At 50.0% G+C, this 26432-nt stretch overlaps 1 protein-coding gene across 15 annotated transcripts in view; it reads left to right on the top strand.

Moving 5' to 3' along the window:
- IQCE (IQ motif containing E) overlaps positions 1–26432 on the top strand; it is a 105056-nt gene that overhangs the window by 37519 nt on the left and 41105 nt on the right. For 12 of the 15 annotated variants that reach the window (XM_077140461.1, XM_077140460.1, XM_077140462.1 and 9 more), the window contains 10 exons: positions 2536–2649; positions 2758–2808; positions 5295–5365; positions 6493–6565; positions 6757–6806; positions 7666–7829; positions 10739–10794; positions 11890–12083; positions 13626–13730; positions 15151–15241. In XM_077140461.1, coding sequence (XP_076996576.1) covers positions 2536–2649; positions 2758–2808; positions 5295–5365; positions 6493–6565; positions 6757–6806; positions 7666–7829; positions 10739–10794; positions 11890–12083; positions 13626–13730; positions 15151–15241 — 969 coding nt within the window. The remainder of the gene's footprint in view (positions 1–2535; positions 2650–2757; positions 2809–5294; positions 5366–6492; positions 6566–6756; positions 6807–7665; positions 7830–10738; positions 10795–11889; positions 12084–13625; positions 13731–15150; positions 15242–26432) is intronic. The other 3 variants (XM_077140470.1, XM_077140464.1, XM_077140458.1) reach the window with 2 other exon arrangements.

The following is a 26432-nucleotide window of genomic DNA, read 5'->3' as shown; positions in this document are numbered from 1 at the left end:
TAAATCTTTGTCAGATTATTTTAACACTTGTGTCATCTCGATTTAGCCATCTGTTAATTGTCTTTTCTAATCCAAGTTGATTTTTTTGGTTCTTGGTGTGATAAATAATTTCTATTGAAACCTGGACAGTTTGGGTAGCTTGTTTTGTGACTCTGTGTCTTACTTAAATTATGTTTCAGCAGGCATCCCCTCACACTGCTCTGGTGGGAAGAGGGACACCCCTCTTACTTCCAGGTAGGGTGGAAGTCCCAGCCCCTCACTCAGCCTGTGTTGATGCCCACTTGGGAGGAGCTCCACACTGCTGCTGGGTGGAGCCAGGACTCCCCTGGCACCACCCCCGCAAGGTGGGGAGGGCACCTTAATACAGCTGCCCTCTGCCTTTGCTGGTGGGAGAGGGACACAGCTTTCTCTGTGGTTTTTGGCTGAGAGAGTGGTGATTGTTTAACAGTTTTCTGCTTTGCCAGACTGCCACTTTCTTGATCTTTTTACTAGAAAGAAGAGACCTCTTGGGGTTCTTTTTGTTTGTGCCCATTGGCATTTCTGGGCTGTTGACTTCTCCAGCACTCAGTCCAGGATTTTTGAGACAAGAAAGAAAACAAGGGAACTCACTACTGTGGCGTTCTTCAGATGCCGAGGTCCCTGGCCAGACTGCCATCTTCTCTCCTCCTTTCAGTCTTCCTATGTTTATTTTCCAGTCGTACTTAGAGTTTTTAGCTGTACTAAACAAGAAGGAAAGGAAAATGTAATTATCCATTTTTGTGGAAGCAGGACCCCTGCTATTTGTTAGATTTCTTTTCTTCCTCCATGGCTATGTGTTAATGAATTTACCCCCTAAATGCTTCCCGAGTGCCGACTATGCACCTGCCCTCCAGTGGTGCCTGCCCTGGGGCATGTGGCGGGTCCTCCAGCCCTGCCCCCAGTGGGACATGCGCCTGGAATTGCTTTTGTGGGCGGTGTTAACCTGTAAGCTGATGGAATGTGATATACCAGAATTGGAACAGCTTTCCAAAAGGGGAATTTAATAAGTTACAAGTTTACAGTGCTAAGCCTATAAAAATGCCCAAATTAAGGCATCCAGGAAAAGACACCTTAATTCAAGGAAGGCTGATGGATCAGGAACCCCTCTGTCAGCTGGGTGGTCACATGGCAGGCATCTGCTGGTCCCTTGCTCCTGGCCTCCACTCCTTTCAGCCTCTGTTCCTGTGGGGGTTCCTCACTTTGCTTCTCCAGGGCTGGCTTTCATCTCTTGGCTTCCCTTGGCTCTCTCCAGGTTCTGCCTTGCTTAACATCTCATGGCGATGTCTTCTGGGCCCCAAGCTTCTCCAGACATCCGTATCTCTGTTCTCCAAGTGTTGGCATCTGTGTCAGCTGTCTATTAGTCAGTTCTCTGTCTGTATGCTTTGACTCTCTCCAAAATGTTTCCTCTTTTAAGGCATTCCAATAAACTAATCAAGACCTACCCAAAAGGGGTGGAGTCACATCTCCCTCTAATCAAGAGGTCACACCCACAATTGGGTGTGTCATCTCTGTGAAGATAATCTAATCAGAAGTTTCCCTACAGTATTGGATTAGGAAAAAAGAAATGGCTGCCTCCACAAGACTGAATCAGGATTAAAATATGACTTTCCTGGGATACATGGTATTTCCAAACTGGCAATGGGGTGGTGGTTGATTTTGCTCAGATGATCAGCCTCTGTGGTGGAAAAGTAGGCTCGGAGGCAGGGTCACCAGCTGGTTCCAGTGCAGGCTGGTTCTGGCATCAGCCGCCTCCATGGACTTCGGCCCAGGTTGGGTGAGCCCTCCTTCTCTACAGGCCTCTCAGGATTTTGGATTTCACAAGCTAGTCAAAAGCTTTTTCAAGTGAGGACATTAAAAACGAAATTTGAAAATGCCCCTCATAACCATTTCATAAAAGTCCAAAAGAGTAGGAAGCATATAATTTCAAGATACAGGATAATTGTTTAAATTAAATAAACTTAGTTTTGTGAAAGATTGATGGCAGCCTCTTTTTTCTCAGTTCACCAGATTGGTGAACAATTCATCCATGGATAAGCCTTTGAGAGCTGGCCTTCTGTCAGCTGAGCCTTAGCTGAGGAATAAGAATTTACAGTGGGTGCTAGCCACTGCTGGGCTGTACTGCCAGGTGGTGTGACCAGAACGGGTCTTTCCACGGGGACCGTGGGACAGAGCACTTGGCGCTGCGCCCCCTGGGTCGATGGCTCACCCCAGCGTGAGTGTGTCGGAACGTCCTGCGGCGATTCTCTGTGGGAGCCACTGGCATTTGGGTGGTGGGGTTCTTGGTTGCGGGAAATCACCCTGTCTGTTCGGGGGCTTTTTGCGTCCCTGGCTCCCAGCCCCCCTAAAGGTAATCATGCCTTCAGTCCGGTGACAGCCAGACCCCTCCCCCAGCCCCTTGATGTTAAAACTGCTTTCCTGCTCAGCGTTTCACCTGGGTGTTTTGTCTGCATCGTGTGCGTATATACGTGTGTGTGCATGTGTGCACGGCTGTGTGTGCGTGTTCCTTTCTTTCTTCAGTCCTTACACATGCAGAGAGGCGATGTGGATCTGATGAGAACAAAGCTTCGACGTCTAGAAGAAGAAAATAACAGGAAGGATCGGCAGATAGAGCAGCTTTTAGATCCAACCCGAGTAAGTTCCTGGTCCTTCGTGGTGGCACCCTGACTGCCGGTGTGGGGAGCCAGGGGTTTCCTCAGACCAACTGCGTGTCGCCTTTGTTTCCCAATCTGCTTATCACAGGGCCCCGATTTTGTTCGGACTCTGGCAGAGAAAAGGCCTGATACTGGCTGGGTGAGTATCCAGCAGCACAGAATGCCTGTCCAGGGAAGTCCTGTTTAAACACAGCCTCCAGCTGAGCGCTGCCTTTGCCCTAAAGCCCGCATGCAGAGAGCACAGACGTGCAGGAGGGCCAGAGCTTTCTGAGACCTTCTCCGTGGAGCCACTGGGCTATGAGAAGATGCTTCACGAGTGCCTGGGCACTGACTGGGAGGCTGAGCAAGGTGGCCACAAAGGCCAAAAAAAGATACCCTGGGGAAAAAATAGGTGCAATGGGGATTTCCCCCTCATATTTTACAAATGTATGTAGCAGTTGATAGCAATGTGGAAATAGAGAAGCAAACTGACAGAATAAGGGCCTTAAAATATACCTCATATATTATATAGTAATAGGTAACAGATTGGATGAAACCAAACAACAGAGAAAGGAACCATTATATAAAAGTAGTAATGAGCTATAGCAGTTGGAGAAAAAATGCAATATAATAAACTTAATGTAAGTCAAGGAGATACATTTTCTTAATAAAACCTAAAATATTAAAAAAAAACTGGAAGGGATAAAATCTTGAGATTATTGAAAACAAATAATAAAATAATAATGGCATCAGTAGTGGATTTGTAACAAAATTAAAATTTACATAATAAAGGCCCATAAAGCAAATGATAAAAACTAAATCACTGTAACCTGGACATGGTATATTATTGATAAATGCAACAAAGTCTTCTCTGCAGACTATACAAGGAATCTGTACCAATCTGTAAAGAAAAGAGCAGTCTGCACAGCACATAGTAGATGCATAATAAATACTTGTGAATGATTCATTATTACCACAAAGTATTTTTTAGGTAACAGCCAATTCTAACCTGGTGCCCTGCGGTTTGTGGATGTGCCTTATCTCTGTAGATTTTTTTGTAACAGATTTCCATCCCTGTTTTTAAAGTCAGGAAACTGAGGTTCAGAATCTCATCCATGTCGGGTTTGTGGTTATGACTCTAAGCTCTGGGAAGGCAGGGGCAGCGTCGGACTCGGTCCTGACATTTAAATTTCCACAAATGCAACCTCACACCTTCAGGTAGCCAGAGACACACAGGGGTCAAGGCCCCTCCTGGCAGGACTGTGAAAAAGCAGTGGCACGTGGAACTTGGACCCTGCATGCTAAGTTGGCGCCACCCTGCAAAAGCAACAGTCTGTGGAATCGAGCCTCCCATTTGTCTGATACCGCTCTTTTTAGGACTATGCCTCAAGGAAATAATGCAGTGCAAAAGTCATTTGCACAAGGTTAGAGCTGCCCACTGTTGGGGGAAAATGGAGGAGAAGCTGTTCAGAGGGCAGTACAGCTACATCAAGACATCCTTAGGAAAAATAAATAAATAAAATGGATATAAAACAGTGCAGCTGTGCAGATAAGTCTATATGATTAATTTGCATAAGTACATAGAATTCTGTAATAATGGGTACCTTTACAGAGAAAGGGCTCTTTGTATTTTTGTCATTTTGGTGCAGTGTTTCAATTAAAATTAACTAGAAGTAGAAATTCTACTGCACAGGGCGTGTGCAGGTTTCATTTTACTTCCCTCTACCAAATTGCTCTTCAAAGTAACAGCACCCAGTGAGCAAACCTTCCCACTTCTGGGGGTGTGAGGAGGCCTAGCTGGGATCTCTGTCAAGACTTATAATCACAGTGGGAGAGTGGCTAACGTATGCGGGACTCCGGAGATGCTTAGGAACCAGCAGCATCAGTGCGGGACTGGCGCGGTGGCCCGCAGGCTCCAGGGTGAGTGCTCCCGTGTAAGCTTCAGCACGAGGCCCTCTCTTTGGTGGCTTCCTGGACATGGACGCGCCTGGGACACAGTCTAGGAGATGCACTAAGGTGGAGAGCAGTGTTTGCTTGGGCTTGGTGGGGGTGGAAAGGTCAAACAGGTATTTTAGCATCGTATAGAATATTCTTAATTTTGGGGCAAGATAAATATTCATGCATTGCTTATGTATTTTTAAATTGCCTGAAAATACAATTCAAATTGTCGGCTATTCAAAGAGAAAAGAAAGGGGTGTTCTTTACTATATAAGGTTATTTCCCAAATCAATATGTTAATGGCAAGAAAGAAGTGATGAGACAATGGCGCTTGCATTCTCCCCCAGGTGGGGGGCGGGCCTGCACTCAGCGTCTCCTGGGGGCCTCTGGAGGCGCTCAGCTCCTAGCTGGAGGGACCAGGATCACCCTCCCCCATTCCATCCCTTGGCATCATGCACCGAGTGCCTCCAATGGCTGCACCAGGCAGTGCGCCCGGGCCCCTCTCCTCACCGAGCCTGCTGTCTAGAGAATACAGTCACAGAATGAGGAGGGACCGTCATGCCTGGGGATGCTCCAGTGGGGGGCCATGCCGCAGGGGCCCCTTGCCTTGCTAGCCTGGGGGCCCAGAAGAGGATGCATCTCCAGGCAGAGTCGGGGGCTGCGGCCTTCGGACCCTGGCCGACTCCTGTGGTGGTGTTCTCTTGGCAGGTGGTTAACGGGCTGAAACAGAGGATTCTCAAGTTGGAGCAGCAGTGCAAGGAGAAGGACAGCACCATCAAGTATGGAGACTGTGGGCTGGGTGGGCGCAGTCTGAGCTAGGCCCAGGCCCCCTGGGCCGGTGCTCATTCCCGCTCACTTTTCGGTGTGTTGTCTTTGATTCACTTATCAGGACTTTGCTCGTTTCGCAGACCACAGCTGTAGGCGCCCTCCAGCCTCTGCTGGTCGTCCCTGTGGCTAGCCTCATCTTCACACCGACAAATTGAAGTTAGATGTTAGCTGCGACTTTTAATGGTTTCTTTGCTTTTCCTTCAGATTTCACTAAGCAATGGTATTTTCCTTTAACCTTTTCTGGTTCTTCTAATATTTAAGGGATTATTTCTCTCCTCAGTCTTCCACAGGCCAGATCTTATTTGAAATGTTAGTTTTTTAGGCCTTGATATGAACGAGTCCTTAGTGCTTAGACACCTGCCCTAACTTCTCGCAGTTGTGCACTCACTTTGTGCTGTTTTGGGGGCAGCTGCACATGTTTCTTCTTTTACCTGTCTTTTTAGTGCAAAGAAATGGTCTCTCCTGTCTGTCTTTAAGTTTATTTAAGGAAAATTGAAGTTCTTTTTCTTGCCTCATGTCTCCTCTTTTCATAATAGTTTCCTCATATTTATTTCTTACTAAAATTTGTCAACATAAATTAAATTCTATTTACTTGTGTATTTCTTCTGTATCAGAATCCTGAACCCTGTAACTTTATTTTCATTTCTCTGTTAAATGTTGAGAACAAGGTGAATTATGCTGTGGTACTTGGAGCAAAAATATTCTCTTTGCTTTATAAAACTAGTTCTTCTTCCCTGCCTGTCCCCAAAGATAATTTGTCCCTCTAAACCCTGGGGCCTCTTTTTAAAGATGGCATCTTAGTCAGGTCTGCGTATTTTTGAGGCTGTTCGCCTTAACTCATGAAGTGGCCGGTGAGTCCAGAGGGAGCTCTTTTTGGTGCGACGAGCTCTCCCCTCAGCCTTGAAATGAGTCTTTTGTTTGAGGCCATTAGGCCAGTTCAGGACAGACTCCGGTTCTTTCTTTGCCAAGCCGATTCTCTTCCAAAGCCATTGCTTCCTGAGCGTTTGGGGAGATACTCTCCTGTGTGCTGCCTGCCGGGAACCCGCATTGCCGTGCTAACTTTGAACTTGGGTTTTAGCAAACTGCAGACTGACATGAAGACCACTAACCTGGAGGAGATGCGGGTTGCCATGGAGACCTACTACGAGGAGGTACAGGCTCTTCTTCCTGGGGTGCGGGGTGCAAGGTGGACCTGCGGGGAGTCGGGGCCCCCGGGGCTGCGCTGCTGTTCAACCTCCCCTTCCTGCCACTGGGCGCCTTGGGGAACCTGGGCAGGTGTTTTCAGAGGAAGGTCTTCCTGCCCAGTATGTTTTCTTAGTGCGTTTTAATTTGATATTTACAGATTCATCGCCTCCAGACTCTCTTGGCGAGTTCTGAAACTACAGGAAAGAAGTACGATTGCCTCTGTGGGACCCGTGTTTCACACTGTCTCTGGGTCTTTCACTGCCTCTTAAAGTGGTGTAGTCGCTCCATGGACCTGCACCTACTGCCCTTAGCCAGCCCCGGTGGGTGGAGTTGGCGTGTTGGCTCTGGGGCGTCTGTGGAGGTGTCCTCGTGGGCACTGTTGTTGGCAGCTGGCAGCAGGGTCAGTGCTCTGGCTCCGACCCCAGAGCACCACCAGTTTAGGATTAGCAGATGCTCTTTTCCAAAGCAGGCTTCCTTATTATGAAGACATGCGATGCCAACTACTAGTCCATTTTGCCGCTGAAATTCCCAAATAAGTCTGTTAGGAGAGACGTGAAAGTTTTGCCCAGCTCATGGCTTCCCCTCACCCCTGCCAGATGGTGTGGTATCAGGCCTCAGCAAATTACACAAAGGGTGACCCCTTCTCTCAGCCCTGGTCATGCTGCTGGCCTTCGCAACAACACTGCCAGCTGTGCTTCCCCCTTTTTCGTCCCCCCTGGTGGTTTAAAAACAGGAATTGGCAAGATTTTTCCATAAAGGGTCAGATGGTAAATCCTTTAGACTTTGTGGGATAAGAGACAAAATCAAAGATTGCAGAGATTAACAAGAGAAAACAAATTTCCACAATTTTTTAGTGCTGAAATTTAAAACACAATAGCACTAGTTGGGGGTGGTAATTTGTTCTACTCTGAAGAGTGAAATTCTGCTAGGGGTGACCACATTCTGCTTATTGGGATTCAGAGGCTGCGGCCGCGGCCATCCTTTGCCCCCCCCCCCGCCGCGGGAAGCGTCCCTCACCCCAGCCTGGGGACTGCGGCCTGAGGCCTCGTGGCTCTGCTGTCCCCAGGCCTGCAGCGGAGAGGAGGATGGGCCTGAGGAGGCAGAAGAAAGTGAGCAGCGCTCTCCTGACCCTGTCCAGGAGCGTCCAGGAGCTGACCGAGGAGAACCACAGCCTCAAGGAGGACCTGGACCGCGTGCTCAGCAGTTCGCCCACCGTCTCCAAGATAACGGGTAACCCGGGCAGCTGCCTGGGGAGGTGGTCACGGCGGGGAAGCCGCAGCCCTTGTCCTGCCTGGGAGACACGGCGGCTGCCCCGGGAAAGCCACAGCCCAGACAGGGACCTGTCCCCCTTCAGTCCACGAAGACCCTGCCTCACTGGCCCCAGATATGGCCACATGCTGCCTGGTGAGGCTGCGCGAGTCCTCGTCTACTGCCTAGGCCTGGCCCCATAGCCGGGGCTGTAGAAGAGCAGGCGGATGTCCCTGTGCAGTCCCGGTGCAGGGGAGGGAGGGCAGTCAACAGACGTGGCTCTCAGCAGGCCAGGCAGTAACGCGTCCTGTGGAGGAAGTGAAGCAGAGAAGGCCATCCCTGGAGGCGGGAACAGGGCCGCATGTGCAGCATCAAATAGAGTGGAAGGCCTTGCTGTCACAGTGACCCCTAAGCAGAGACCCAAAATGGGTGGGAACAAGCCGAGAGAATAGCTGGGGAGGCCTTCCCGGCTGGGAATAATGAGTGCAAAGGCCCTGGGTGCACCTAGAATGGAAACAGGCTAGTGGGCCTGCAATTGAGGCGGAGTGGAAGTGAGAAGAGCCAAGCGTGGGGTCTGGGGGTACTTGGAAGCCCAGGGCTTAGACTTCAAGTGGGGTGGGCAGCTGCTGGAGGGGTTGGAGCCAGGAGTGAGGCTTCTGCCTCGTTTCAAGAGGAGCACTCTGGGTTCCGGGTTGAGAATGGACTATAACTAGGAAAGGGGCAACCTGGGAAGATAGAAACCCCTCCATGGGCCTGGTGAGAGGTAACAGTGGAAATGGTGAGATGTGGTCAGATTCCAGATGTATTTTGAAGGTGAACCTTGTAGGACATGTGGAGGTTGGATGTGGGCAAAGAGAGAAGAGTCGTATGACTCAAGGTTTCTCTGAGCTAGTAAAAGGACAGTGTTGCCATTTGACTGAGGTGGGGAGGACCGGGAGAGGGAAAGATTTGGGGAGACAGGTATGCTGGGCACTAGGTGTGTCCGGGCTGTCCAGCGGGACGTCATGCACACAGTCGGGTCTGTCTGGGGTTGGTGTGTCCGGGGTGTGTCCGGGGTGCCCTGGGGGACGTCGTGCACACAGTCGGGTCTGTCTGGAGTTGGTGTGTCCGGGGTGTGTCCGGGCTGTCCAGCGGGACGTCATGCACACAGTCGGGTCTGTCTGGGGTTGGTGTGTCCGGGGTGTGTCCGGGGTGCTCTGTGGGATGTCATGCACACAGTCGGGTCTGTCTAGAGTTGGTGTGTCCGGGGTGTGTCCGGGGTGCTCTGTGGGATGTCGTGCACACAGTCGGGTCTGTCTGGAGTTGGTGTGTCCGGGGTGCCCTGTGGGACGTCGTGCACACACTCGGGTCTGTCTGGAGTTGGTGTGTCCGGGGTGTGTCCGGGCTGTCCAGCGGGATGTCATGCACACACTCGGGTCTGTCTGGAGTTGGTGTGTCCGGGGTGCCCTGTGGGACGTCGTGCACACACTCGGGTCTGTCTGGAGTTGGTGTGTCCGGGGTGTGTCCGGGGTGCCCTGGGGGACGTCGTGCACACAGTCGGGTCTGTCTGGAGTTGGTGTGTCCGGGGTGTGTCCGGGGTGCCCTGGGGGACGTCGTGCACACAGTCGGGTCTGTCTGGGGTTGGTGTGTCCGGGGTGTGTCCGGGGTGCCCAGCAGGATGTCGTGCACACAGTCAGGTCTGTCTGGAGTTGGTGTGTCCGGGGTGTGTCCGGGGTGTGTCCGGGGTGCCCTGTGGGACGTCGTGCACACAGTCGGGTCTGTCTGGGGTTGGTGTGTCCGGGGTGTGTCCGGGGTGCCCTGTGGGACGTCGTGCACACAGTCGGGTCTGTCTGGGGTTGGTGTGTCCGGGGTGTGTCCGGGGTGCCCAGCAGGATGTCGTGCACACAGTCAGGTCTGTCTGGAGTTGGTGTGTCCGGGGTGTGTCCGGGGTGTGTCCGGGGTGCCCTGTGGGACGTCGTGCACACAGTCGGGTCTGTCTGGGGTTGGTGTGTCCAGGGTGTGTCCGGGGTGCCCAGCAGGATGTCGTGCACACAGTCGGGTCTGTCTGGAGTTGGTGTGTCCGGGGTGTGTCCGGGGTGTGTCCGGGGTGCCCTGGGGGACGTCGTGCACACACTCGGGTCTGTCTGGAGTTGATGTGTCCGGGGTGCCCAGCAGGATGTCATGGACACACTCAGGTCTGTCTGGAGTTGGTGTGTCCGGGGTGTGTCCGGGGTACCCAGCAGGACGTCATGGACACACTCGGGTCTGTCTGGGGTTGGGAGGGACCAGTTGGAAGCAAACTTGATGGCCCCCAGCAGGCAGATGCAACTGAGCCAGAAGCAAGATGAGATCTCCAGGGTGGGGAGAACAGAGAAAAGGGTGGAAGAGTACTCCTGACACCTGGCATTTAGAAGGTGGGGGTGGAAGGGGGCCAGCAGCGGGCTGAGGAAGATTGGCCGTCAAGGTAGCCAGCACTGTCAGACCAGGGGAGCAGCATCCTGAAAAGCCACGTTGGGGAGATGTTGGGAGGAAAGAGGGCGGTGAGATGATGCTGATGGATCCAGTAAACTGCGTTCTCAGAAATGAGCTGTGAGTTTGGTAAAGTGAAAATCATGTTGACCTTGATACACCATCGGTGGCCTGGGGATCCCCAAAGCCTGAGTGGAGTAGAATCCAGAAAGAATGTCCAGCACAGGCACTTGGAGGCTGTTAGTGTCGCTGGTTCTCAGTGGTGAAAGGGGGTAGAAATATCACTGATGTGTGGAAAACACCTTGGAACTTGAGAATCTGCACACGAGGGTCTTCAAGCCCCACCTGCGTGGGGGCGGGGAGGTTGTCAGTCCCGTATCAGACGTGGGTGGTCCGGGCTGGGGGCGCCAATAGGGGCTTTTAAAGTCTGTTGCTTCCATTAGGTTACATGGAGTGGAGTAAGCCCAGGCTGCTGAGACGCATTGCAGAGCTGGAAAAAGTGAGTGTTTCCTCTAGGTGTCCCCTGCGAATAAGCACCTACCCAAGCTAGAGGGGCAGCTGGGGACACAGATAACTCACTGTGCTGAGGCATGTGAGAGAGGTTGCGTCGGGCTTCCTGTAACGGCTGTGCAAACCCTAGGGGGACTGGCTTCGGGGTCTGCATGGGACCTGGCAACTGCCTGACCCACGCCCCCATCTGGTAGATGGCCTGTGGTGCCACTGTCACTCAGCACAGGTTGTGGGTGCCGCATGGGGGGTGCGGGATCCGGGCTCCTGGAGCTGTCCAGAGGGCCAGCCTGGCACCTGCCTCCTGGGCTTTTCCTGCTCCATCGTTCCCTAGCCCATCTCTCACCACTGGTGTCATATTTGAATTCACAGAAAACTGTGTTCATCCACACTTGACTGGCAAAAAAATTAAGGAATTAACATTTTCTCACATTCCCCATGTGAATTTTCAAACTGTCATTGATTCTGAGTATTTGGAATTGATTGGGAGTGTCGAAACCCTTTGCTTAGCCTGATAAAATACTAAGTTAGAATTGTTTCTCTTGTTTGGCTAACCAGAGTGAACTGAGGGGAAATTGTTTTCTTAAATAATTTCACACAGTTACAAAGCAGAAACCTTAAGGAGTGTTTGTGAATCGTGGATGTTTAAGAAGGCAGGACAGTGGGGAAGTGCTCTTATGTGTAAGGCATCACTCAGCTGGCAAACTAGATTAAGAGGAAATCTGCACACGAGTTGGCTGTAAGAGTAGAAGCACATAGCCTGAAATTTTCAGAAATTCTAGGGAAATAATTGAGTAGATGTGCGAAAAGAAAAAGTTTATGGTCCCCTTCCCTCGTGCTCTGTGGCCTGTTTCATCACTGGCTTTCCCCGCTTTGGCGGAGTCTGTGCTCTCCCCCTGGCCAGCAGGTCACAGCGAAGTGGAGGGTTCCTCCATCAGGTCTCACAGATGTAGTGTCCTCCAGCAGAGCATTCCCGCTGCCCTAGCCTGAGACCCCTTCCCTTGGTTTCGTGGCCACTGTCTGGGGTTCATAGCATGGCTGGTGAAAATAAGAAATTATGTCTAACAAATACCTATGTTAACCCCAGAAAATAAATTCGATGGAAAGCTCCAAGTCACACACTTTGGAATTGGGCAAGTCAAGCCCCCTGGCCCAGCCTGCGTCCAGCTCTGCGGAGCCGTCACGCCCAGACCCCCCTGAGGAGAAGGAGCGGCTGCGCGGGGCACTGCGAAGCCTGAAGGATGAGCGGGTCACCCTGCACGCCCGACTGCTGGACAGGGAGTATGACAGCTCCTGGCTGAGGACTGGGGCCTTTAGAGCTGGGCTGTTTCTGGGGATCTAGAGGAAATGCCTGGCTTAAAGCATGACTCCGTGTTTTTATGTGGTTCTAAAATGACTCACGTCTTGGCTGCAGAATAAAGGCAGCTCTAGTGGTAGAAAGACTTGTTCCCTCATTCAAAGAGTGTAGGGCGGGGCCAGGGGGGACGGGGAGAGCCCACGAAAGCTCTTCACACTGAGTTCCAAAGGGATTCCAAAGTTCTTATTAGAGAGGAACTTACTTCCATTGATTTGTTTCAAACAGGCCACAAATACGCAGAGTTACTGGTTTAAAAATTCAGTGATATGCCTGAGCCATTTGATCTTTTTATCAGAGAAGATAGGAATGTGATAAAATACCCAATTGGGGAGATTTGAAGAGGCCAGGCCTCCAGATCTTGGGTCCTCACTGCTCCTTCTGGCCTTTGGTGAGCTGCAGCGAACTTAACTGCCCGCTTCCTTCTCCCCCCGCCGTGTGGGTGGGCCTGTTCCTCCCAGGGCAGCGCCATCTGTGTGCTCCAGGGCCGCTGCCCAGCCACGGCTCTGCATGCCTGTGAGGCCTGGGCAGTGGTGTATTCTGGAGCTGGTGAACAGCGCAGGGTCTGGCCACCCAGCCCTGCTCCAGACGAGATCCCTGAGAATGGGTTTGCATGTTAGGGTTTGAGAAGCACTGTACGTGTGGTCTCCTGGCCCACCAAGCTCTTTGCCACCTTCTGGTCAGAGCAAAAAGCAAATCCTTTCACTCTCTACGTATTGAAGTACAAGAGGGTATCAGTGTTCGTTGATGAGGTCCTGGGGAAGTTTCTCAGATTAAGCTAGGCATTTTGAAAGGTATGTAGCTACCAGGATGACCTCTTAGCTGTCGGGTGACATGATAATGGCTGCTAAAACCCACTGTAACACGGGGACCCACTCACACCCTGAAAGGTGACGTCAGCGAGACAGTCAGCATGAAACAGATTCAGACGTGGGTCTAGCTCCACAGCCAAGTCTGTAACCCTGGGCTGTCCGTGTGTGTGACAGAAAACCCATCGGGAAGCAACTCGGCGTGAAATGTGTGGCTTAGCCTGCTTCTTTATCCTTGGGCCTCAGCTCAGGGGACGCTGCAGGCAAGGGAGGCAGGCTCCTGCCACCTCCCTTTGGCATGCTGTCTCAGTGGTGATCTGGTGCCTGATTGGGTGCCTGCTGGACGGCTGCCTCTCCCACCACGAGGCTGTGAGGCCCTGAGAGCAGGGCCGCGCTGGCTGTGCTCTGCCACTGCCCCAGCCTCCGACTTCCCTGGCACACCGCAGGTGCTCAGTCAGGGTCTGAATGGGTGAGAAGCTGGCGGACTGGCTCATCACCAGTACCTGCTGAATTGTCCTGCCTTTCCTCTGCCCACTGCTAGGAAGTGAGGAGGCTGGACCACCTTGTTTTCCTGAAAGGTCCTCCTCCTGCACGGCGGTCGGTCTGGGGTGGCTCTTTGTTTTAGTGGACACTGAGACGCCTTTGGTTCTGTATCTTCAGCTTGGAAGTGAAGCACCTACTGCAGGCGAAGGCAGACTTGGAGAGGGAGCTGCAAAGTGTGAAGGAAGGTGAGAAGGAGAGAAGAGAAAAAGAGGAGGCTTTGAGGTAAATGAACTGAAAAGTTAAAGAGAATACACAAAATTCCCAACACTTCCTGCTTCCAGATGCTGCCCCTTATCCCTCTGTCCTCGACATAGCGTCCAGAGGAATTTTATAAAACTCCAGCCTGATTAGGTCACTAGTCTTCTTAAAAGCTTTTAGTGGCTTTCTGTGGCCTTCAGAATAAAAATAAAAGTCTACAGTCTGGGGCAAGGCTCTTCATCGTTAGGCTGGCGTTTGCCTCTTTTCCACAGTGGAAGACTCGACGTGCATCCTTCATGCCAATCCTGTCTGCCATTTGCAATTTCCGAATGCACCGTGATTCTGTACCTTGGTATAGAATGCTATAGATTCTATAGATTCTGTACCTTGGTGCTTTGTCAGGTCACAGCCCAGCGCAGGTGTCATTACCCCCTCAGGGAGGATGCATCCCCCCAGCCTCCAGAATAGCCCAAAAGTGGAAACAACCCAAGTATCTGTCAGCCCATGCAATGGAATAGTATTCAGCCATAAAAGGGTTAAAGTGCTGAGCCAGCCTACAGCGCGGATGGACTTTGGAAGCATGCTCAGTGGAAGAAGCTGGACACACTAGCTCACATACTGTCTGGTTCCACTTACATGAAAGGCTAAGAACAGGCAAATGCATAGTTAATAGTTGCCAGGGGTCAAGGCAGGGGGACACGGTGGAGTGACTGCTTCATGGGTAGAAGGTTCCTTTTGGAGTGGCAAAAACCTTTGGAACCAGATAGCGATAATGGTCGTAAAACATTGTGTATATACTTTTGAAAAGCACTGAGGTGTGAACTTTAAAATGGTGTTTTGTTATATAACTTTTATCTCAATTTAAAATTTTGCAAAAAAAAAAAATAGCATAGAAATCTGAGCAGAAATATTGAGCATTGTGCAAAATTCGCAAGATGCAGACTACTGGAAGGAAAGAAAAATAGTTCAGGGGAAGTATGACAGATTTTGTCCAAAGGTCAGACAGGGCAGGTACGCAGAGAGGAGCCGTTCTTGCTAAGCCCTCAGTGCCTGTAGTAAGGGCACAGGTTCTATTCCTTCCATGCACAGTGCCCATTAAACACCCCCGGTGGCCCCTATACATTACCCCTGCCATAATGTTTTCAGTTCTTACATACACCAGGAAAGATGCCAGGCTGTGGGTTCCTCAGTCCTGCTCTCATGGAACTTCTAGTCCAATGGGGCAGACAAACAGTGGAAAGCAGCTTTCTGCAGTAGGGCTCCCCAGTATCACCGTACTGGGGTGCAACCAGGGTCCTGGCCAGCTTGCTCAGGTCGAAGTGGCTTTTCCTCAGGGTTTGGACAGACACTGCCTGGTCCCCTCATCTGGAGGCCAACCATCAGATACGGACAGTTCCAGTGTGATGATGAATAAGAGATTTTATCTTTTCCCCTCCCACTATAGAGAGGAAATTCAAACACTTACCCAGAAATGTCAAGAACTAGAAGAAATTAAGAAAGAAGAGAAAGATGGTCCCATGGAAGTCAATCATGAGGTACTCTGTAGCTTGTTTTTTTTTTTTTCAGTCTCTTGTTTAGGCATGCTGTGACTTTTAGCTGACAGTTCTGATTGTTTTCATACCCCAAGTTTTCCCCAGCCACAATGTTGACAATCCAATTTCCTTTTATCATCACAGTCAAGTTCTATACCTTAAGTCACTCATATTTGATTGATTGTCAGTCTGTTGGTTTCTTGAACTGGTATACTAGTCTTAGGCAGCTGAGCTGGGGAGCAAAGCTCTTCCTTGCCAGTGGCCTTCAGACCTTCAAAATGTGCTAGAAGATTAATTAATTACCAGGGATTGTCCACTTAAAAGGTGAGGGGGTAGTGCGAGGGAGGGAAAGCAGGGGCAAAAATGTACTTCCTGAGTGCCCCAGACCCAGGGCGGTCAAAGACTGTGCTACTGCACAAGCCTGGAGGGGGTGGAGTTCTGGGTGCTGGGGTGCATCTTCTTCTGCCCTCCAGTACCTCACTCTCCTCTCTGCGCATGTTTTAGAACAAGTGGCTCATTGCAATTGTCAGTTTTCTCTGCAGACCTGTGGGCAGGTGGGAGGTTACCCTAGATGGACATGCTGTCTCCTACCCACTCCCTCCCCATGTGCTGTGAGGGTCCCTTAGCCCCTTCCAGCCTTCCTGGAGGGGTGACTAAGGGTCATCTCTGGCTTGTGGGCTTGGGGCCGGCTGCGCAGACTGCTGGTGGCCAAAGCCTCCATGTTCATTTATTTTTTCCATCAGTGGCTTCTTCAGATGGCGGGGAATAATTGATGCCTGTTAAATAAAAAGCGTGGGCATTGAAGTCTTGTGGCTGCGCTTTGCTCCGAGAGGAGGCTGTTCTGTGAATGTGTGGCAGAGAAACAGTTTGGTCTGGACTGTGTCCAGGGCGAGCACACCCGAGACAAGGGAAGGTTGGCCTCAGCAGCGCCCTCCGTTCCTCTCCTCAGTCCCCCTTCCTGTCAGTGGGAGATCCAGGTCGTGCGTGGGGCATCCACCCCGATTTCGGTCTTTGTGGGGCCACACCTCGAGCCAGGGAGTCCCGCTGGTTGGGAAACGGCATTCTGCCCCTGCCGCAGGAGGGCTGCAGAGATGGTCCACGGCTCCAGGAAGGGGCCTAACACGGCTCCAGGAACACACTAGTGGTGGGAAGTAGGCGTGATTTTTGATCTGGACTGGCTTTCCTCTTGCCAGTAGGGTCGATTTTGTGGCTTCTTAAAGGTCTCAGCTGCTGTTAGCAGCCACAAGCCTACGTACAAAAGAGAAAAAAGAGAGCAAAAAGTTAGAGTTTGAAAAAGTTTAGCACAGCTCTGTCTAGAAATTGAGACTAACCACGGTGCCGCCATCTGGGCAAGAGAAGCAAGCCAGCCAGCTGGGGTTTCCCAGGCACCTTGCAGAGGAACCTCCACTTTGGCGAGACCTGCTGGCAAAGTGCTAGCACTGAGCAAAGGGGTCTGATAGCCACCCTTTCTGAAAATTTGTTTTTTTTGTCGAATAAAGTGCACTTTGTGTGCAGTCCTTGGGGTACATCTCTGGGGTGGTTTGACAGTTCTCAGTGGTGCAGAACCCCTGTCCTGGTGTTGGGGAAGGGGCCATCTTCTGTGTGGCCTTTACACCCGATGGACAAAACGCTGGGCCAGGTGTTCCTGGGGATGTGCCCACCGAAGAGGGTGTGGCATTCCTCAGGACAGAGCTGTGTTTATGCTTCTTCTGTAGGCCTCACCTGGCTTTCAGGAGGTATTACTGAACTCTCTGTCACCAGTGGGTTACTCCGGGGGTGCATGGCTTCCTGACTGGGATTCCTGTCTGCTTCTCAGTGATCCTGACCCCTTAGGGGTGCTAATGATGAATGGAGATGTTTCTGTTTATTTTTAAAACTTTCTACTCAGCATGTCCCTCCCTTGGGCATGTCGACATTAATCTCTCTAACGTGTACTCTCTCTTTTAATAAACTTTACTACTTATGCCTTCTGGCCCTCTTGTCTCTAAATTCCTTTAGTTTTGAGACTATAAAACCTGTTGCCAGCAGGGCACTGGTTACATATTCTGGTGAGCCTGCGAGGAGTGATTTCAAAAGATCCCAGGAGAGCAACATTTCCAAGTGAGAACCGACCCTCGAGACCTGCATTTTAACTGCAGAGGAGAAAGCAGGAGAGCCTGGGATAAGGCACAGCTCATAGCTTTGGTTATGAATGGACACCAGCCACCTCAGGGCCACTCGGAACAGAAGCCAGTGGGAACCTGTCATCGATGTGTGGAGTTGGGGCACTGGAAGTGGGAGTGCCCCTAAAGACCAGAGGAGCCCCAAAGTTGGAGAGAGCCTCCAGGGCCCTGTCCATGAGGCAGGAAGGCAGGACACTGGGCCAAGAGTGTGCCGAGCCCCCACGGGGAGAGGAACCTCTCCAAAAGCCCTATTGTCCACCCCCGACCAAAACTGCAGGGACCCAAAACTGCAGGGTCCTGGTCCAGTGGCTCCCTGGATCTCACTGAAGAATATTGAAGTCACGGAGGGCCAAGTGTCTCTAGACGTCGCAGTTTTGCAGTAAACTACGAATCAGAAATTCGTCTTCAACAGAAAGAAACTTTTAAAAGAAGGAAGAGTATATCTAAACAGGACCTGCCCGTCTGTGACGTGTGTTTGGAGCAGCTCAATCTGGATAACTACTAAAGGTGGCATCGTGGACACCACACCTCCTGATTCAGCTGCACCCCAGCACATAGGGTGGCTGTCCACATCCAGTGTGACTGGACAAAATAAATGAACAGGGGGCACAGCAGCTCTAAGCAAGCCAAAGAATTCTTGCCTTTCCTCAAATGCTATTTTATTTTCATTTCTCAACCTTACAAGTTGTAACCGTAATCTCCTGTTGCCAGGCTCAAGGACTTACGCGGAAGAGATGGCACAAGGATGGTAAGAGTGGAGAGATAGGGTGAATTGTAGCATAATAATGCTTGTACCTTTTCCAATATCCCCCAACCCTTCCAACATTGTCAGCAATTATGCACATTCTTGCATGTACTCTCAACTCTGAAAACATCAAAAACTTATTCCTCAATTTCCCTTTAAGATTAAAGGGATAGAACTCTTTCAGGGGGGATCGAAGCTGGATAAAATAGGACAATTGTAAGTCCCTGGTTTCCTAGTCATCTCTGAAAGAGTTAACAGACAACTCCAAGTCCCTTGTTTCTTATCTAGCTCCAAAGGAACTAATACAGAGCTGCAGACTCCCTCGGACCAAATTTCTCTAAAGCCCCAAAACCTCCCCAAACCATAAAAGCTTGTAAAATTTTGGGCCCAAAGCAAACTCCTAGTTAATAATAGGAAGCTTAGGGTCTAAAGATTGTGAACCATTTGCCCAAAGACAAATTTGAGGTCTGTGACAGCAAGCCCTGAATTCTGATAGCTGTCCTCTCGTAGAACAGTGAAGACACCTGGCATTCAGAGCTGACTATGGAGACCTGCTACCTTGAAAACTTTTCTGTAAATCAAGCTGTTCCACTCCACTCAGTGCATGTCGCTGCCTTGGGTACGTCTGCATTAACCTCTCTAACATGTACTCTCTCTTTTAATAAACTTTAAAAAAAAAAAACAACTTTCTACTCAAAGTCGTATTTCTTGGGGAGGAAAAATTTTTGCCACATGTGCTGGTTTGAAAGGAAGTATGCCCCCTAGAAAATCCATGTTTTAATATAAATCCCATTTCATAAAGGTAGAATAATCTCTATTCAATACTGTATGTTTGAAACTGTAATGAGATCATCTCCCTGGATGATGTGATTTAGTCAAGAGTGGTTGTTAAACTGGATTAGGGGATGGCATGTCTCCACCCATTTGGTTAGGTCTTGATTGGTTTATTGGAGTCCTATAAAAGAGGAAATATTTTGGAGAATGAGAGATTCAGAGAGAGCAGAACAACAAAGCCACGAGAAGCAGAGTCCACCAGCCAGCGACCTTTGGAGATGAAGAAGGAAAATGCCTTCCCAGGAGCTTCATGAAACAGGAAGCCAGGAGATGAAGCTAGCAGATGACGCTGTGTACGCCATGTGCCCTTCCAGATGCGAGAGGAACCCTGACTCTGTTCACCATGTGCCTTCTGACTAGAGAGAGAAGCTCTGAACTTCACTGACCTTCTTGAACCAAGGTATCTTTCCCTGGATGCCATAGATTGGACATTTCTATAGACTTGTTTTAATTGGGACATTTTCTCGGCCTTAGAACTGAAACTAGCAACTCGTTAAATTCCCCTTTTTAAAAGCCATTTCATTTCTGGTATATTGCATTCCGGCAGCTAGCAAACTAGAACACCACACAAGGCAGAGTTGGAAATGACATCCTTGATGGAGATTACCTGGTTTTTGGAGATCCCTCCCTCTCTCTATGCAGGTTTTCTATAGACCCTCAGAATGAGAGAAAACCAAGTTCATCCTACTTTCTCATCACCCTGCTGATTTGGAGTCAGAGAAGAGGTCATCTTGGCACTGCCTTCAATCCTGCATGATGACTGGACACAAGTCAAGCTGGGCAAGAGGCTCCTCTGTATAGATCGTCTTCTGCTCTAATCTGCATTGTTTCTTTCCTGTGGCTTGCTTTGGGGTTAGTTTGCTGTTCTTTCTCTAGTTCTTCCAGGTGAACAGTTAATTCCACAATATTTTATCTTTCTTTTTTATAATATAGGCATTTACGATAATACATTTCCCTCTCAGCACTGCCTTTGTTGCATCCCATTGATTTTCATTTGCATCGAGATATTTTCTAATTTCTCTTACAATTTCTTCCTTGACCTGTTGGTTGTTTAAGAGTGTGCTGTTTAGCCTCTGTATATTTGTGAATTTTCTGGCCCTTTGCTTTTAATGATTTCCAACTTCATTCTATTTAGATACGAGAAAGTGTTTTGTATAATTTCAATAATCGTTTTAAATTTATTGAGACTTGCTTTGTGACCCCAGCTGTTATGGTAGAGCTGTCAACTTCTCCATTCAGTGTTGTCAGTGTTTGCCTCATGTATTTTGTAGCACTTTGGCTCTGTGCATAAATATGTATGATTGTTATGTCTATTTATTGAATTGTTCCTTCTATTAGTATACAGTGTCCTTCTTTGCCTCTTTTAATTGTTTTACATTTGAAGTCTAATTTGTTGGAATTAGTATAGCTATCCCTGATCTTTTCTGATTGTTGTTTGCATGAAATATCTCTTTCCAACCTTTCACTTTCAACCTATTGTCCTTGGGTCTAAAGTGAGTCTTCTGTAGACATCATATAGATGAGTCCTGTTTTTTTCCGTTCTGCTAGTCTATGCCTTTTGATTGGGGAGTTTAATCCATTAACATTTAATATTTTTACTGTAAAAGCAGTACTTTCTTCTACCATTTTGTTTTTTGGATTTCATCTGTCATATCTAATTTTGTTCTCTTTTTACCTTTAGTGATAGTCTTCATTTCTATACTCATCTCCAGATCTCTCTATCCTATCTTTTCCTGTTTGCCCCTTTAGTATTTCTTGTAGAGCCAGTCTCTTAGTCACAAATTCTCTCAGTGACTTTTGTCTGAAAATATTTTACTCTCCCCCTGTTTTTGAAGGACAATTTTACTGATTATAGAATTCTTGGTTGGCAGTTTTTCTCTTTCCAAATCTTTAATATATCATACCACTGCCTTTTCACCTTCATGGTTTCTGCTAAGAAATCCACATATCATCTTATTGAGCTTCCCTTGTATGTGATGGGTTGCTTTTCTCTTGCTGCTTTCAAAATTCCCTCTTTGTCTTTGACATTTGACAATCTGATTAGTATGTGTCTTGGAGTATGTCTGTTTGGTTCTGTTGTGTTTGGGGTATGCCGTACTTCTTGGATCTGTAATTTTATGTCTTTCATAAGAGATGGGAAATTGTCACGTGATTGTTTCCTCCATTAGTCTTTCTGCTACTTTTCCCTTCTCTTTTCTTTCTGGATGTATATACCTAGCACGTGTGCATGCATGTGCTTCACGTTGTCATTCAGTTCCCGGAGACCCTGCTCATATTTTTCCATTCTTTTCCTTATCGTTTCTTTCGTGTGTAGGATTTCAGAGGTCCAGTCCTCTAGCTCACTAATCCTTTCTTCTGCCTCTTGCAAATATATTGGTCTCCACTGATAAAAATCTTTTCTTTTGTGCCTTTCATTCCCATAAGTTCTGTGGTTTGTTTTTTCAAACTTTCAATTTCTTTATGTTCACCCAGTGTCTTCCTTATATCCGTCCTCAACTCATGATTTGATTTTTGTTGAGCTTTTGCATGTCTGTTCGAACACCCTGAGTTAGTTGTTTCAATTTCTGTATCTCATTTGAATTTTTGGTTTGTTCCTTCAACTGGGCCATATTTTCAATTTTTCTAGTATGACTTGTTACTTTTTGCTGGTGTCTAGGCATTTGATTTCCTAAATGAGTTTATTCTAGAGGTTGCTTTCACTCTTTTACCTAGGATTTTCTTGATGAATGGCTTTGATCTCTGTCTGTTCTTTGATATTCAGTTCAACTTATTCTAGACCTCTAGCATAGGTTCTGTTTAACTGATCAGAATTTCCTATGAAGCCTCTAGACTCTGTGCTTTTCCTGTCCTGCCCAGCACATGGCACTTGTCTGCCCGCAGCTTCCTACCAGCGTAAAGTGGTGTGGGGCTTATAACTTCAGCAGACTCTCCCTGCTGGGGTGTGGTTGAGACGGAGGTGAGGTTGTAGGATGGCTTTGATTGCTTCTGTTTTCCAGCCCCTGTGGCCTGAATTACCTGAAGTAGGGTCTCCACTTGAGCTGGGCCTCACCTGCCTTTTCTTGAAGAAAATATGCCTTTTATGGAATAGATCCCTTTCACCTAACTAGTTACTTTGTCTCTCAGACGAGCTTAATTCCACCCTTGCCTGGGGCAGTGCTGGAGCCTGAGAATGCTGGGGACTCTATCTAATGAGCTGTTAAGAGTTTAAAAAAGAAGGAAAAAAAAAAGTCTTTTCAGCACTGGACCGCATTCCCTGGTTTGCTAAACAAGAGCTAAAGTTGGTATGTGGCTGTATGTGTGCCCAGGCTCTCTGTGCCCCCTCTTCCTGGAGTCCACTGCTTTTCCAGGATTTTGTGCTGCCCAACTCAGAAAGCCTCCATTTCCCACCCCACCCCCCTTTTTTTCCCCGTCAGCCCTGCACCCTCTCTGCCAGGGCAAAAACTCCTGGTTCCTTTAGTACTTACTCCAGGTTTATCTGTGCCCAGAGCCTATTTTCAGTAGTCAAAATTTGTTAATTAATTTCACAATTGGAGCTTGGTTTAGCTAACTCCTTGCTGCTGGTAAAGTCAATATCATTTTTTCTCAGGGAGCCAGCCTTCCGTGCGCATAGGGGAGGGGTGCTCGCCTCCGCAGTTTGGGGGTCTTACAGTTCTGGGTGGGGTCTCAGCTGGTCCAGATTGTCCAGACTGGTGTACGCTGTGTCCGGTCACTGATGTAAACCCAACAGTTGTTCTGTACTGCTCCTGGCTATTTAGTAACTGCTCTGGAAGACTAACAGAACTCCACACTTTACTGTTACACTGTCTTGCCCCACCTGCACTGCGCCATTACTCTAGATTCACTGTTGCTGTTAAGGCTCAATTACTTTTGAGTGTTGCAAGCTAAACACTTGGCTTGGGTATCCAAAAGGGTCCAGTACAGTTGCCACTGCTTCCCACGGTGAGCCTCTGGCTTTCAGGGCGGGCTGTTTTCTATGCTCTAATTTCAGTAATTTATGATTTACGTCCTCCACCAACTCAGTCAGATGCAGAGTTGCTATGTGTGTAGAGCTGTGTGCCTAGAGCCCACGTCCCCGGCTCCATAACCAGGGACGAGACCTGCGCGTAGAGCCCGGGCACCCAGCTCCATAACCAGGGACGAGACCTGCGCGTAGAGCCCGGGCACCCGGCTCCATAACCAGGGACGAGACCTGCGCGTAGAGCCCGGGCACCCGGCTCCATAACGAGGGACGAGACCTGTGCGTAGAGCCCGGGCACCCAGCTCCATAACCAGGGACGAGACCTGCGCGTAGAGCCCACGCCCCCGGCTCCATAACCAGGGACGAGACCTGCGCGTAGAGCCCGCGCACCCGGCTCCATAACCAGGGACGAGACCTGCGCGTAGAGCCCGGGCACCCGTCTCCATAACCAGGGACGAGACCTGCGCGTAGAGCCCGCGCACCCGTCTCCATAACCAGGGACGAGACCTGCGCGTAGAGCCCGGGCACCCGTCTCCATAACCAGGGACGAGACCTGCGCGTAGAGCCCGCGCACCCAGCTCCATAACCGGGGACGAGACCTGCGCGTAGAGCCCGGGCACCCGGCTCCATAACCAGGGACGAGACCTGCGCGTAGAGCCCGCGCACCCAGCTCCATAACCGGGGACGAGACCTGCGCGTAGAGCCCGGGCACCCGTCTCCATAACCAGGGACGAGACCTGCGCGTAGAGCCCGCACACCCGTCTCCATAACCAGGGACGAGACCTGCGCGTAGAGCCCGGGCACCCGTCTCCATAACCAGGGACGAGACCTGCGCGTAGAGCCCGCGCACCCGTCTCCATAACCAGGGACGAGACCTGCGCGTAGAGCCCGGGCACCCGGCTCCATAACCAGGGACGAGACCTGCGCGTAGAGCCCGGGCACCCAGCTCCATAACCAGGGACGAGACCTGCGCGTAGAGCCCGCACACCCGTCTCCATAACCAGGGACGAGACCTGCGCGTAGAGCCCGGGCACCCGTCTCCATAACCAGGGACGAGACCTGCGCGTAGAGCCCGGGCACCCGGCTCCATAACCAGGGACGAGACCTGCGCGTAGAGCCCGGGCACCCGTCTCCATAACCAGGGACGAGACCTGCGCGTAGAGCCCGGGCACCCGTCTCCATAACCAGGGACGAGACCTGCGCGTAGAGCCCAGGCACCCAGCTCCATAACCAGGGACGAGACCTGCGCGTAGAGCCCGCACACCCGTCTCCATAACCAGGGACGAGACCTGCGCGTAGAGCCCGGGCACCCGGCTCCATAACCAGGGACGAGACCTGCGCGTAGAGCCCGCGCACCCGGCTCCATAACCAGGGACGAGACCTGCGCGTAGAGCCCGCGCACCCGTCTCCATAACCAGGGACGAGACCTGCGCGTAGAGCCCGGGCACCCGGCTCCATAACCAGGGACGAGACCTGCGCGTAGAGCCCGGGCACCCGGCTCCATAACCAGGGACGAGACCTGCGCGTAGAGCCCGGGCACCCGGCTCCATAACCAGGGACGAGACCTGCGCGTAGAGCCCGGGCACCCGGCTCCATAACCAGGGACGAGACCTGCGCGTAGAGCCCGGGCACCCAGCTCCATAACCAGGGACGAGACCTGCGCGTAGAGCCCGGGCACCCAGCTCCATAACCAGGGACGAGACCTGCGCGTAGAGCCCGGGCACCCAGCTCCATAACCAGGGACGAGACCTGCGCGTAGAGCCCACGCACCCGTCTCCATAACCAGGGACGAGACCTGCGCGTAGAGCCCGGGCACCCGTCTCCATAACCAGGGACGAGACCTGCGCGTAGAGCCCAGGCACCCGGCTCCATAACCAGGGACGAGACCTGCGCGTAGAGCCCGGGCACCCGTCTCCATAAGCAGGGACGAGACCTGCGCGTAGAGCCCGGGCACCCGTCTCCATAAGCAGGGACGAGACCTGCGCGTAGAGCCCAGGCACCCAGCTCCATAACCAGGGACGAGACCTGCGCGTAGAGCCCAGGCACCCAGCTCCATAACCAGGGACAAGACCTGCGCGTAGAGCCCGCACACCCGTCTCCATAACCAGGGACGAGACCTGCGCGTAGAGCCCAGGCACCCAGCTCCATAACCAGGGACGAGACCTGCGCGTAGAGCCCGGGCACCCAGCTCCATAACCAGGGACGAGACCTGCGCGTAGAGCCCGCGCACCCGTCTCCATAACCAGGGACAATGATCTGTGCGCATAGAACTGGGGCCTCCAGCCAATGGGACAGTCCAGGTCTGCCCAAAAGAGACAGTGGCTGTGTGTTTACTGGGCTGGAAGATGTCTCTGACTTATTGATTGATGAAAACAACCTGACCTCTACCATCACCACCAAAAAAAACCTGTATAGCCTGGCCTCATTTAAAAAAAAATTATACACCAGAAAAATGTCTGGAAGGACTCCAAAATATGGCTGTCTATTGATGGAGGGATTTTAAGTGCTTTTTTACTTTCTTTTATACTTCTTTTAGTATTATCTGCATCTTTTATAATAAGTATCAGCTTTGGTTTTTTTCCCTGCTTAAAATATTTCCCTTTTAAAGAGAAAGAAGGATGGTAATTGGGAGCCTTTGGTATTCCTCTAATAGAGGACACAGCCGTCGGTAGTAGTGATTGTAAGTCATCAGTTGTAGGCTTAAATGGAGCCAGTGCCTGAGTCCATTTTTTAACAGATGCCTCAGAGAATTTATACATAGATATCAAAACAGAATGTTCTAGCTGCCCACCAAGAGCTATTTGGGTGAATGTCCCTGTTTCTACTAAGGAAATGATTACCTTTTGACTCATATTGCCACAGGCCTTGTGTTATTCCCACGTCACTTTAGTGGAGCAAAAGTCTGAAAGTTTAAAACTTAGGATTGTGCAAGGAGACAAGGCCCTTCTTAGGGTGGGAAACAGGATTGTTGAGGCTGCTTGCAGGAGTCTCGGCAAGAAGCAGGGCGGGGGGTGGGCACTAGACCCGGACCTCCCTGAAGGCACGTGGCCCCAGGCTCGGGTTTCTAAGTGTTCCTCAAACCTCCTTCTCCGAGAGGGCTGTACCCACAAGGTGTGTCTCCAGGATGTACGTTAAAAAAATTTTTTTTATTTTTATTATAAATAGCAAACAAACGTACATTCTTTTTTTTCTCCATTTATTTTAATTTGTTTTATATTCTTTTTTTATATTTTTATTATAAACAATGAATTGACATACAATCATTCTTGACATGGTTACAATCAGTGTCTCACAGTATCATCACATAGTTGTGTATTCATCACCATGATTATTTTTTTTAACATTTCCATATCTCCAGCAAAAGAAGAAACTCATACATATCATACCCCTTACCACTCCCTTTCACTGACCACTAGTATTTCAGACTACTCAATTTATTTTGACCTTTGTTCCCCCTATTATTTATTTCTCATCCATATGTTTTACTCATGTGTC

Source organism: Tamandua tetradactyla, chromosome 23, assembly GCF_023851605.1.
Source record: "Tamandua tetradactyla isolate mTamTet1 chromosome 23, mTamTet1.pri, whole genome shotgun sequence".
Lineage (NCBI taxonomy): Eukaryota > Metazoa > Chordata > Mammalia > Pilosa > Myrmecophagidae > Tamandua > Tamandua tetradactyla.
The sequence above is the reverse complement of the archived record's forward strand: the minus strand, read 5'-3'. Positions and strand labels throughout refer to the sequence as shown.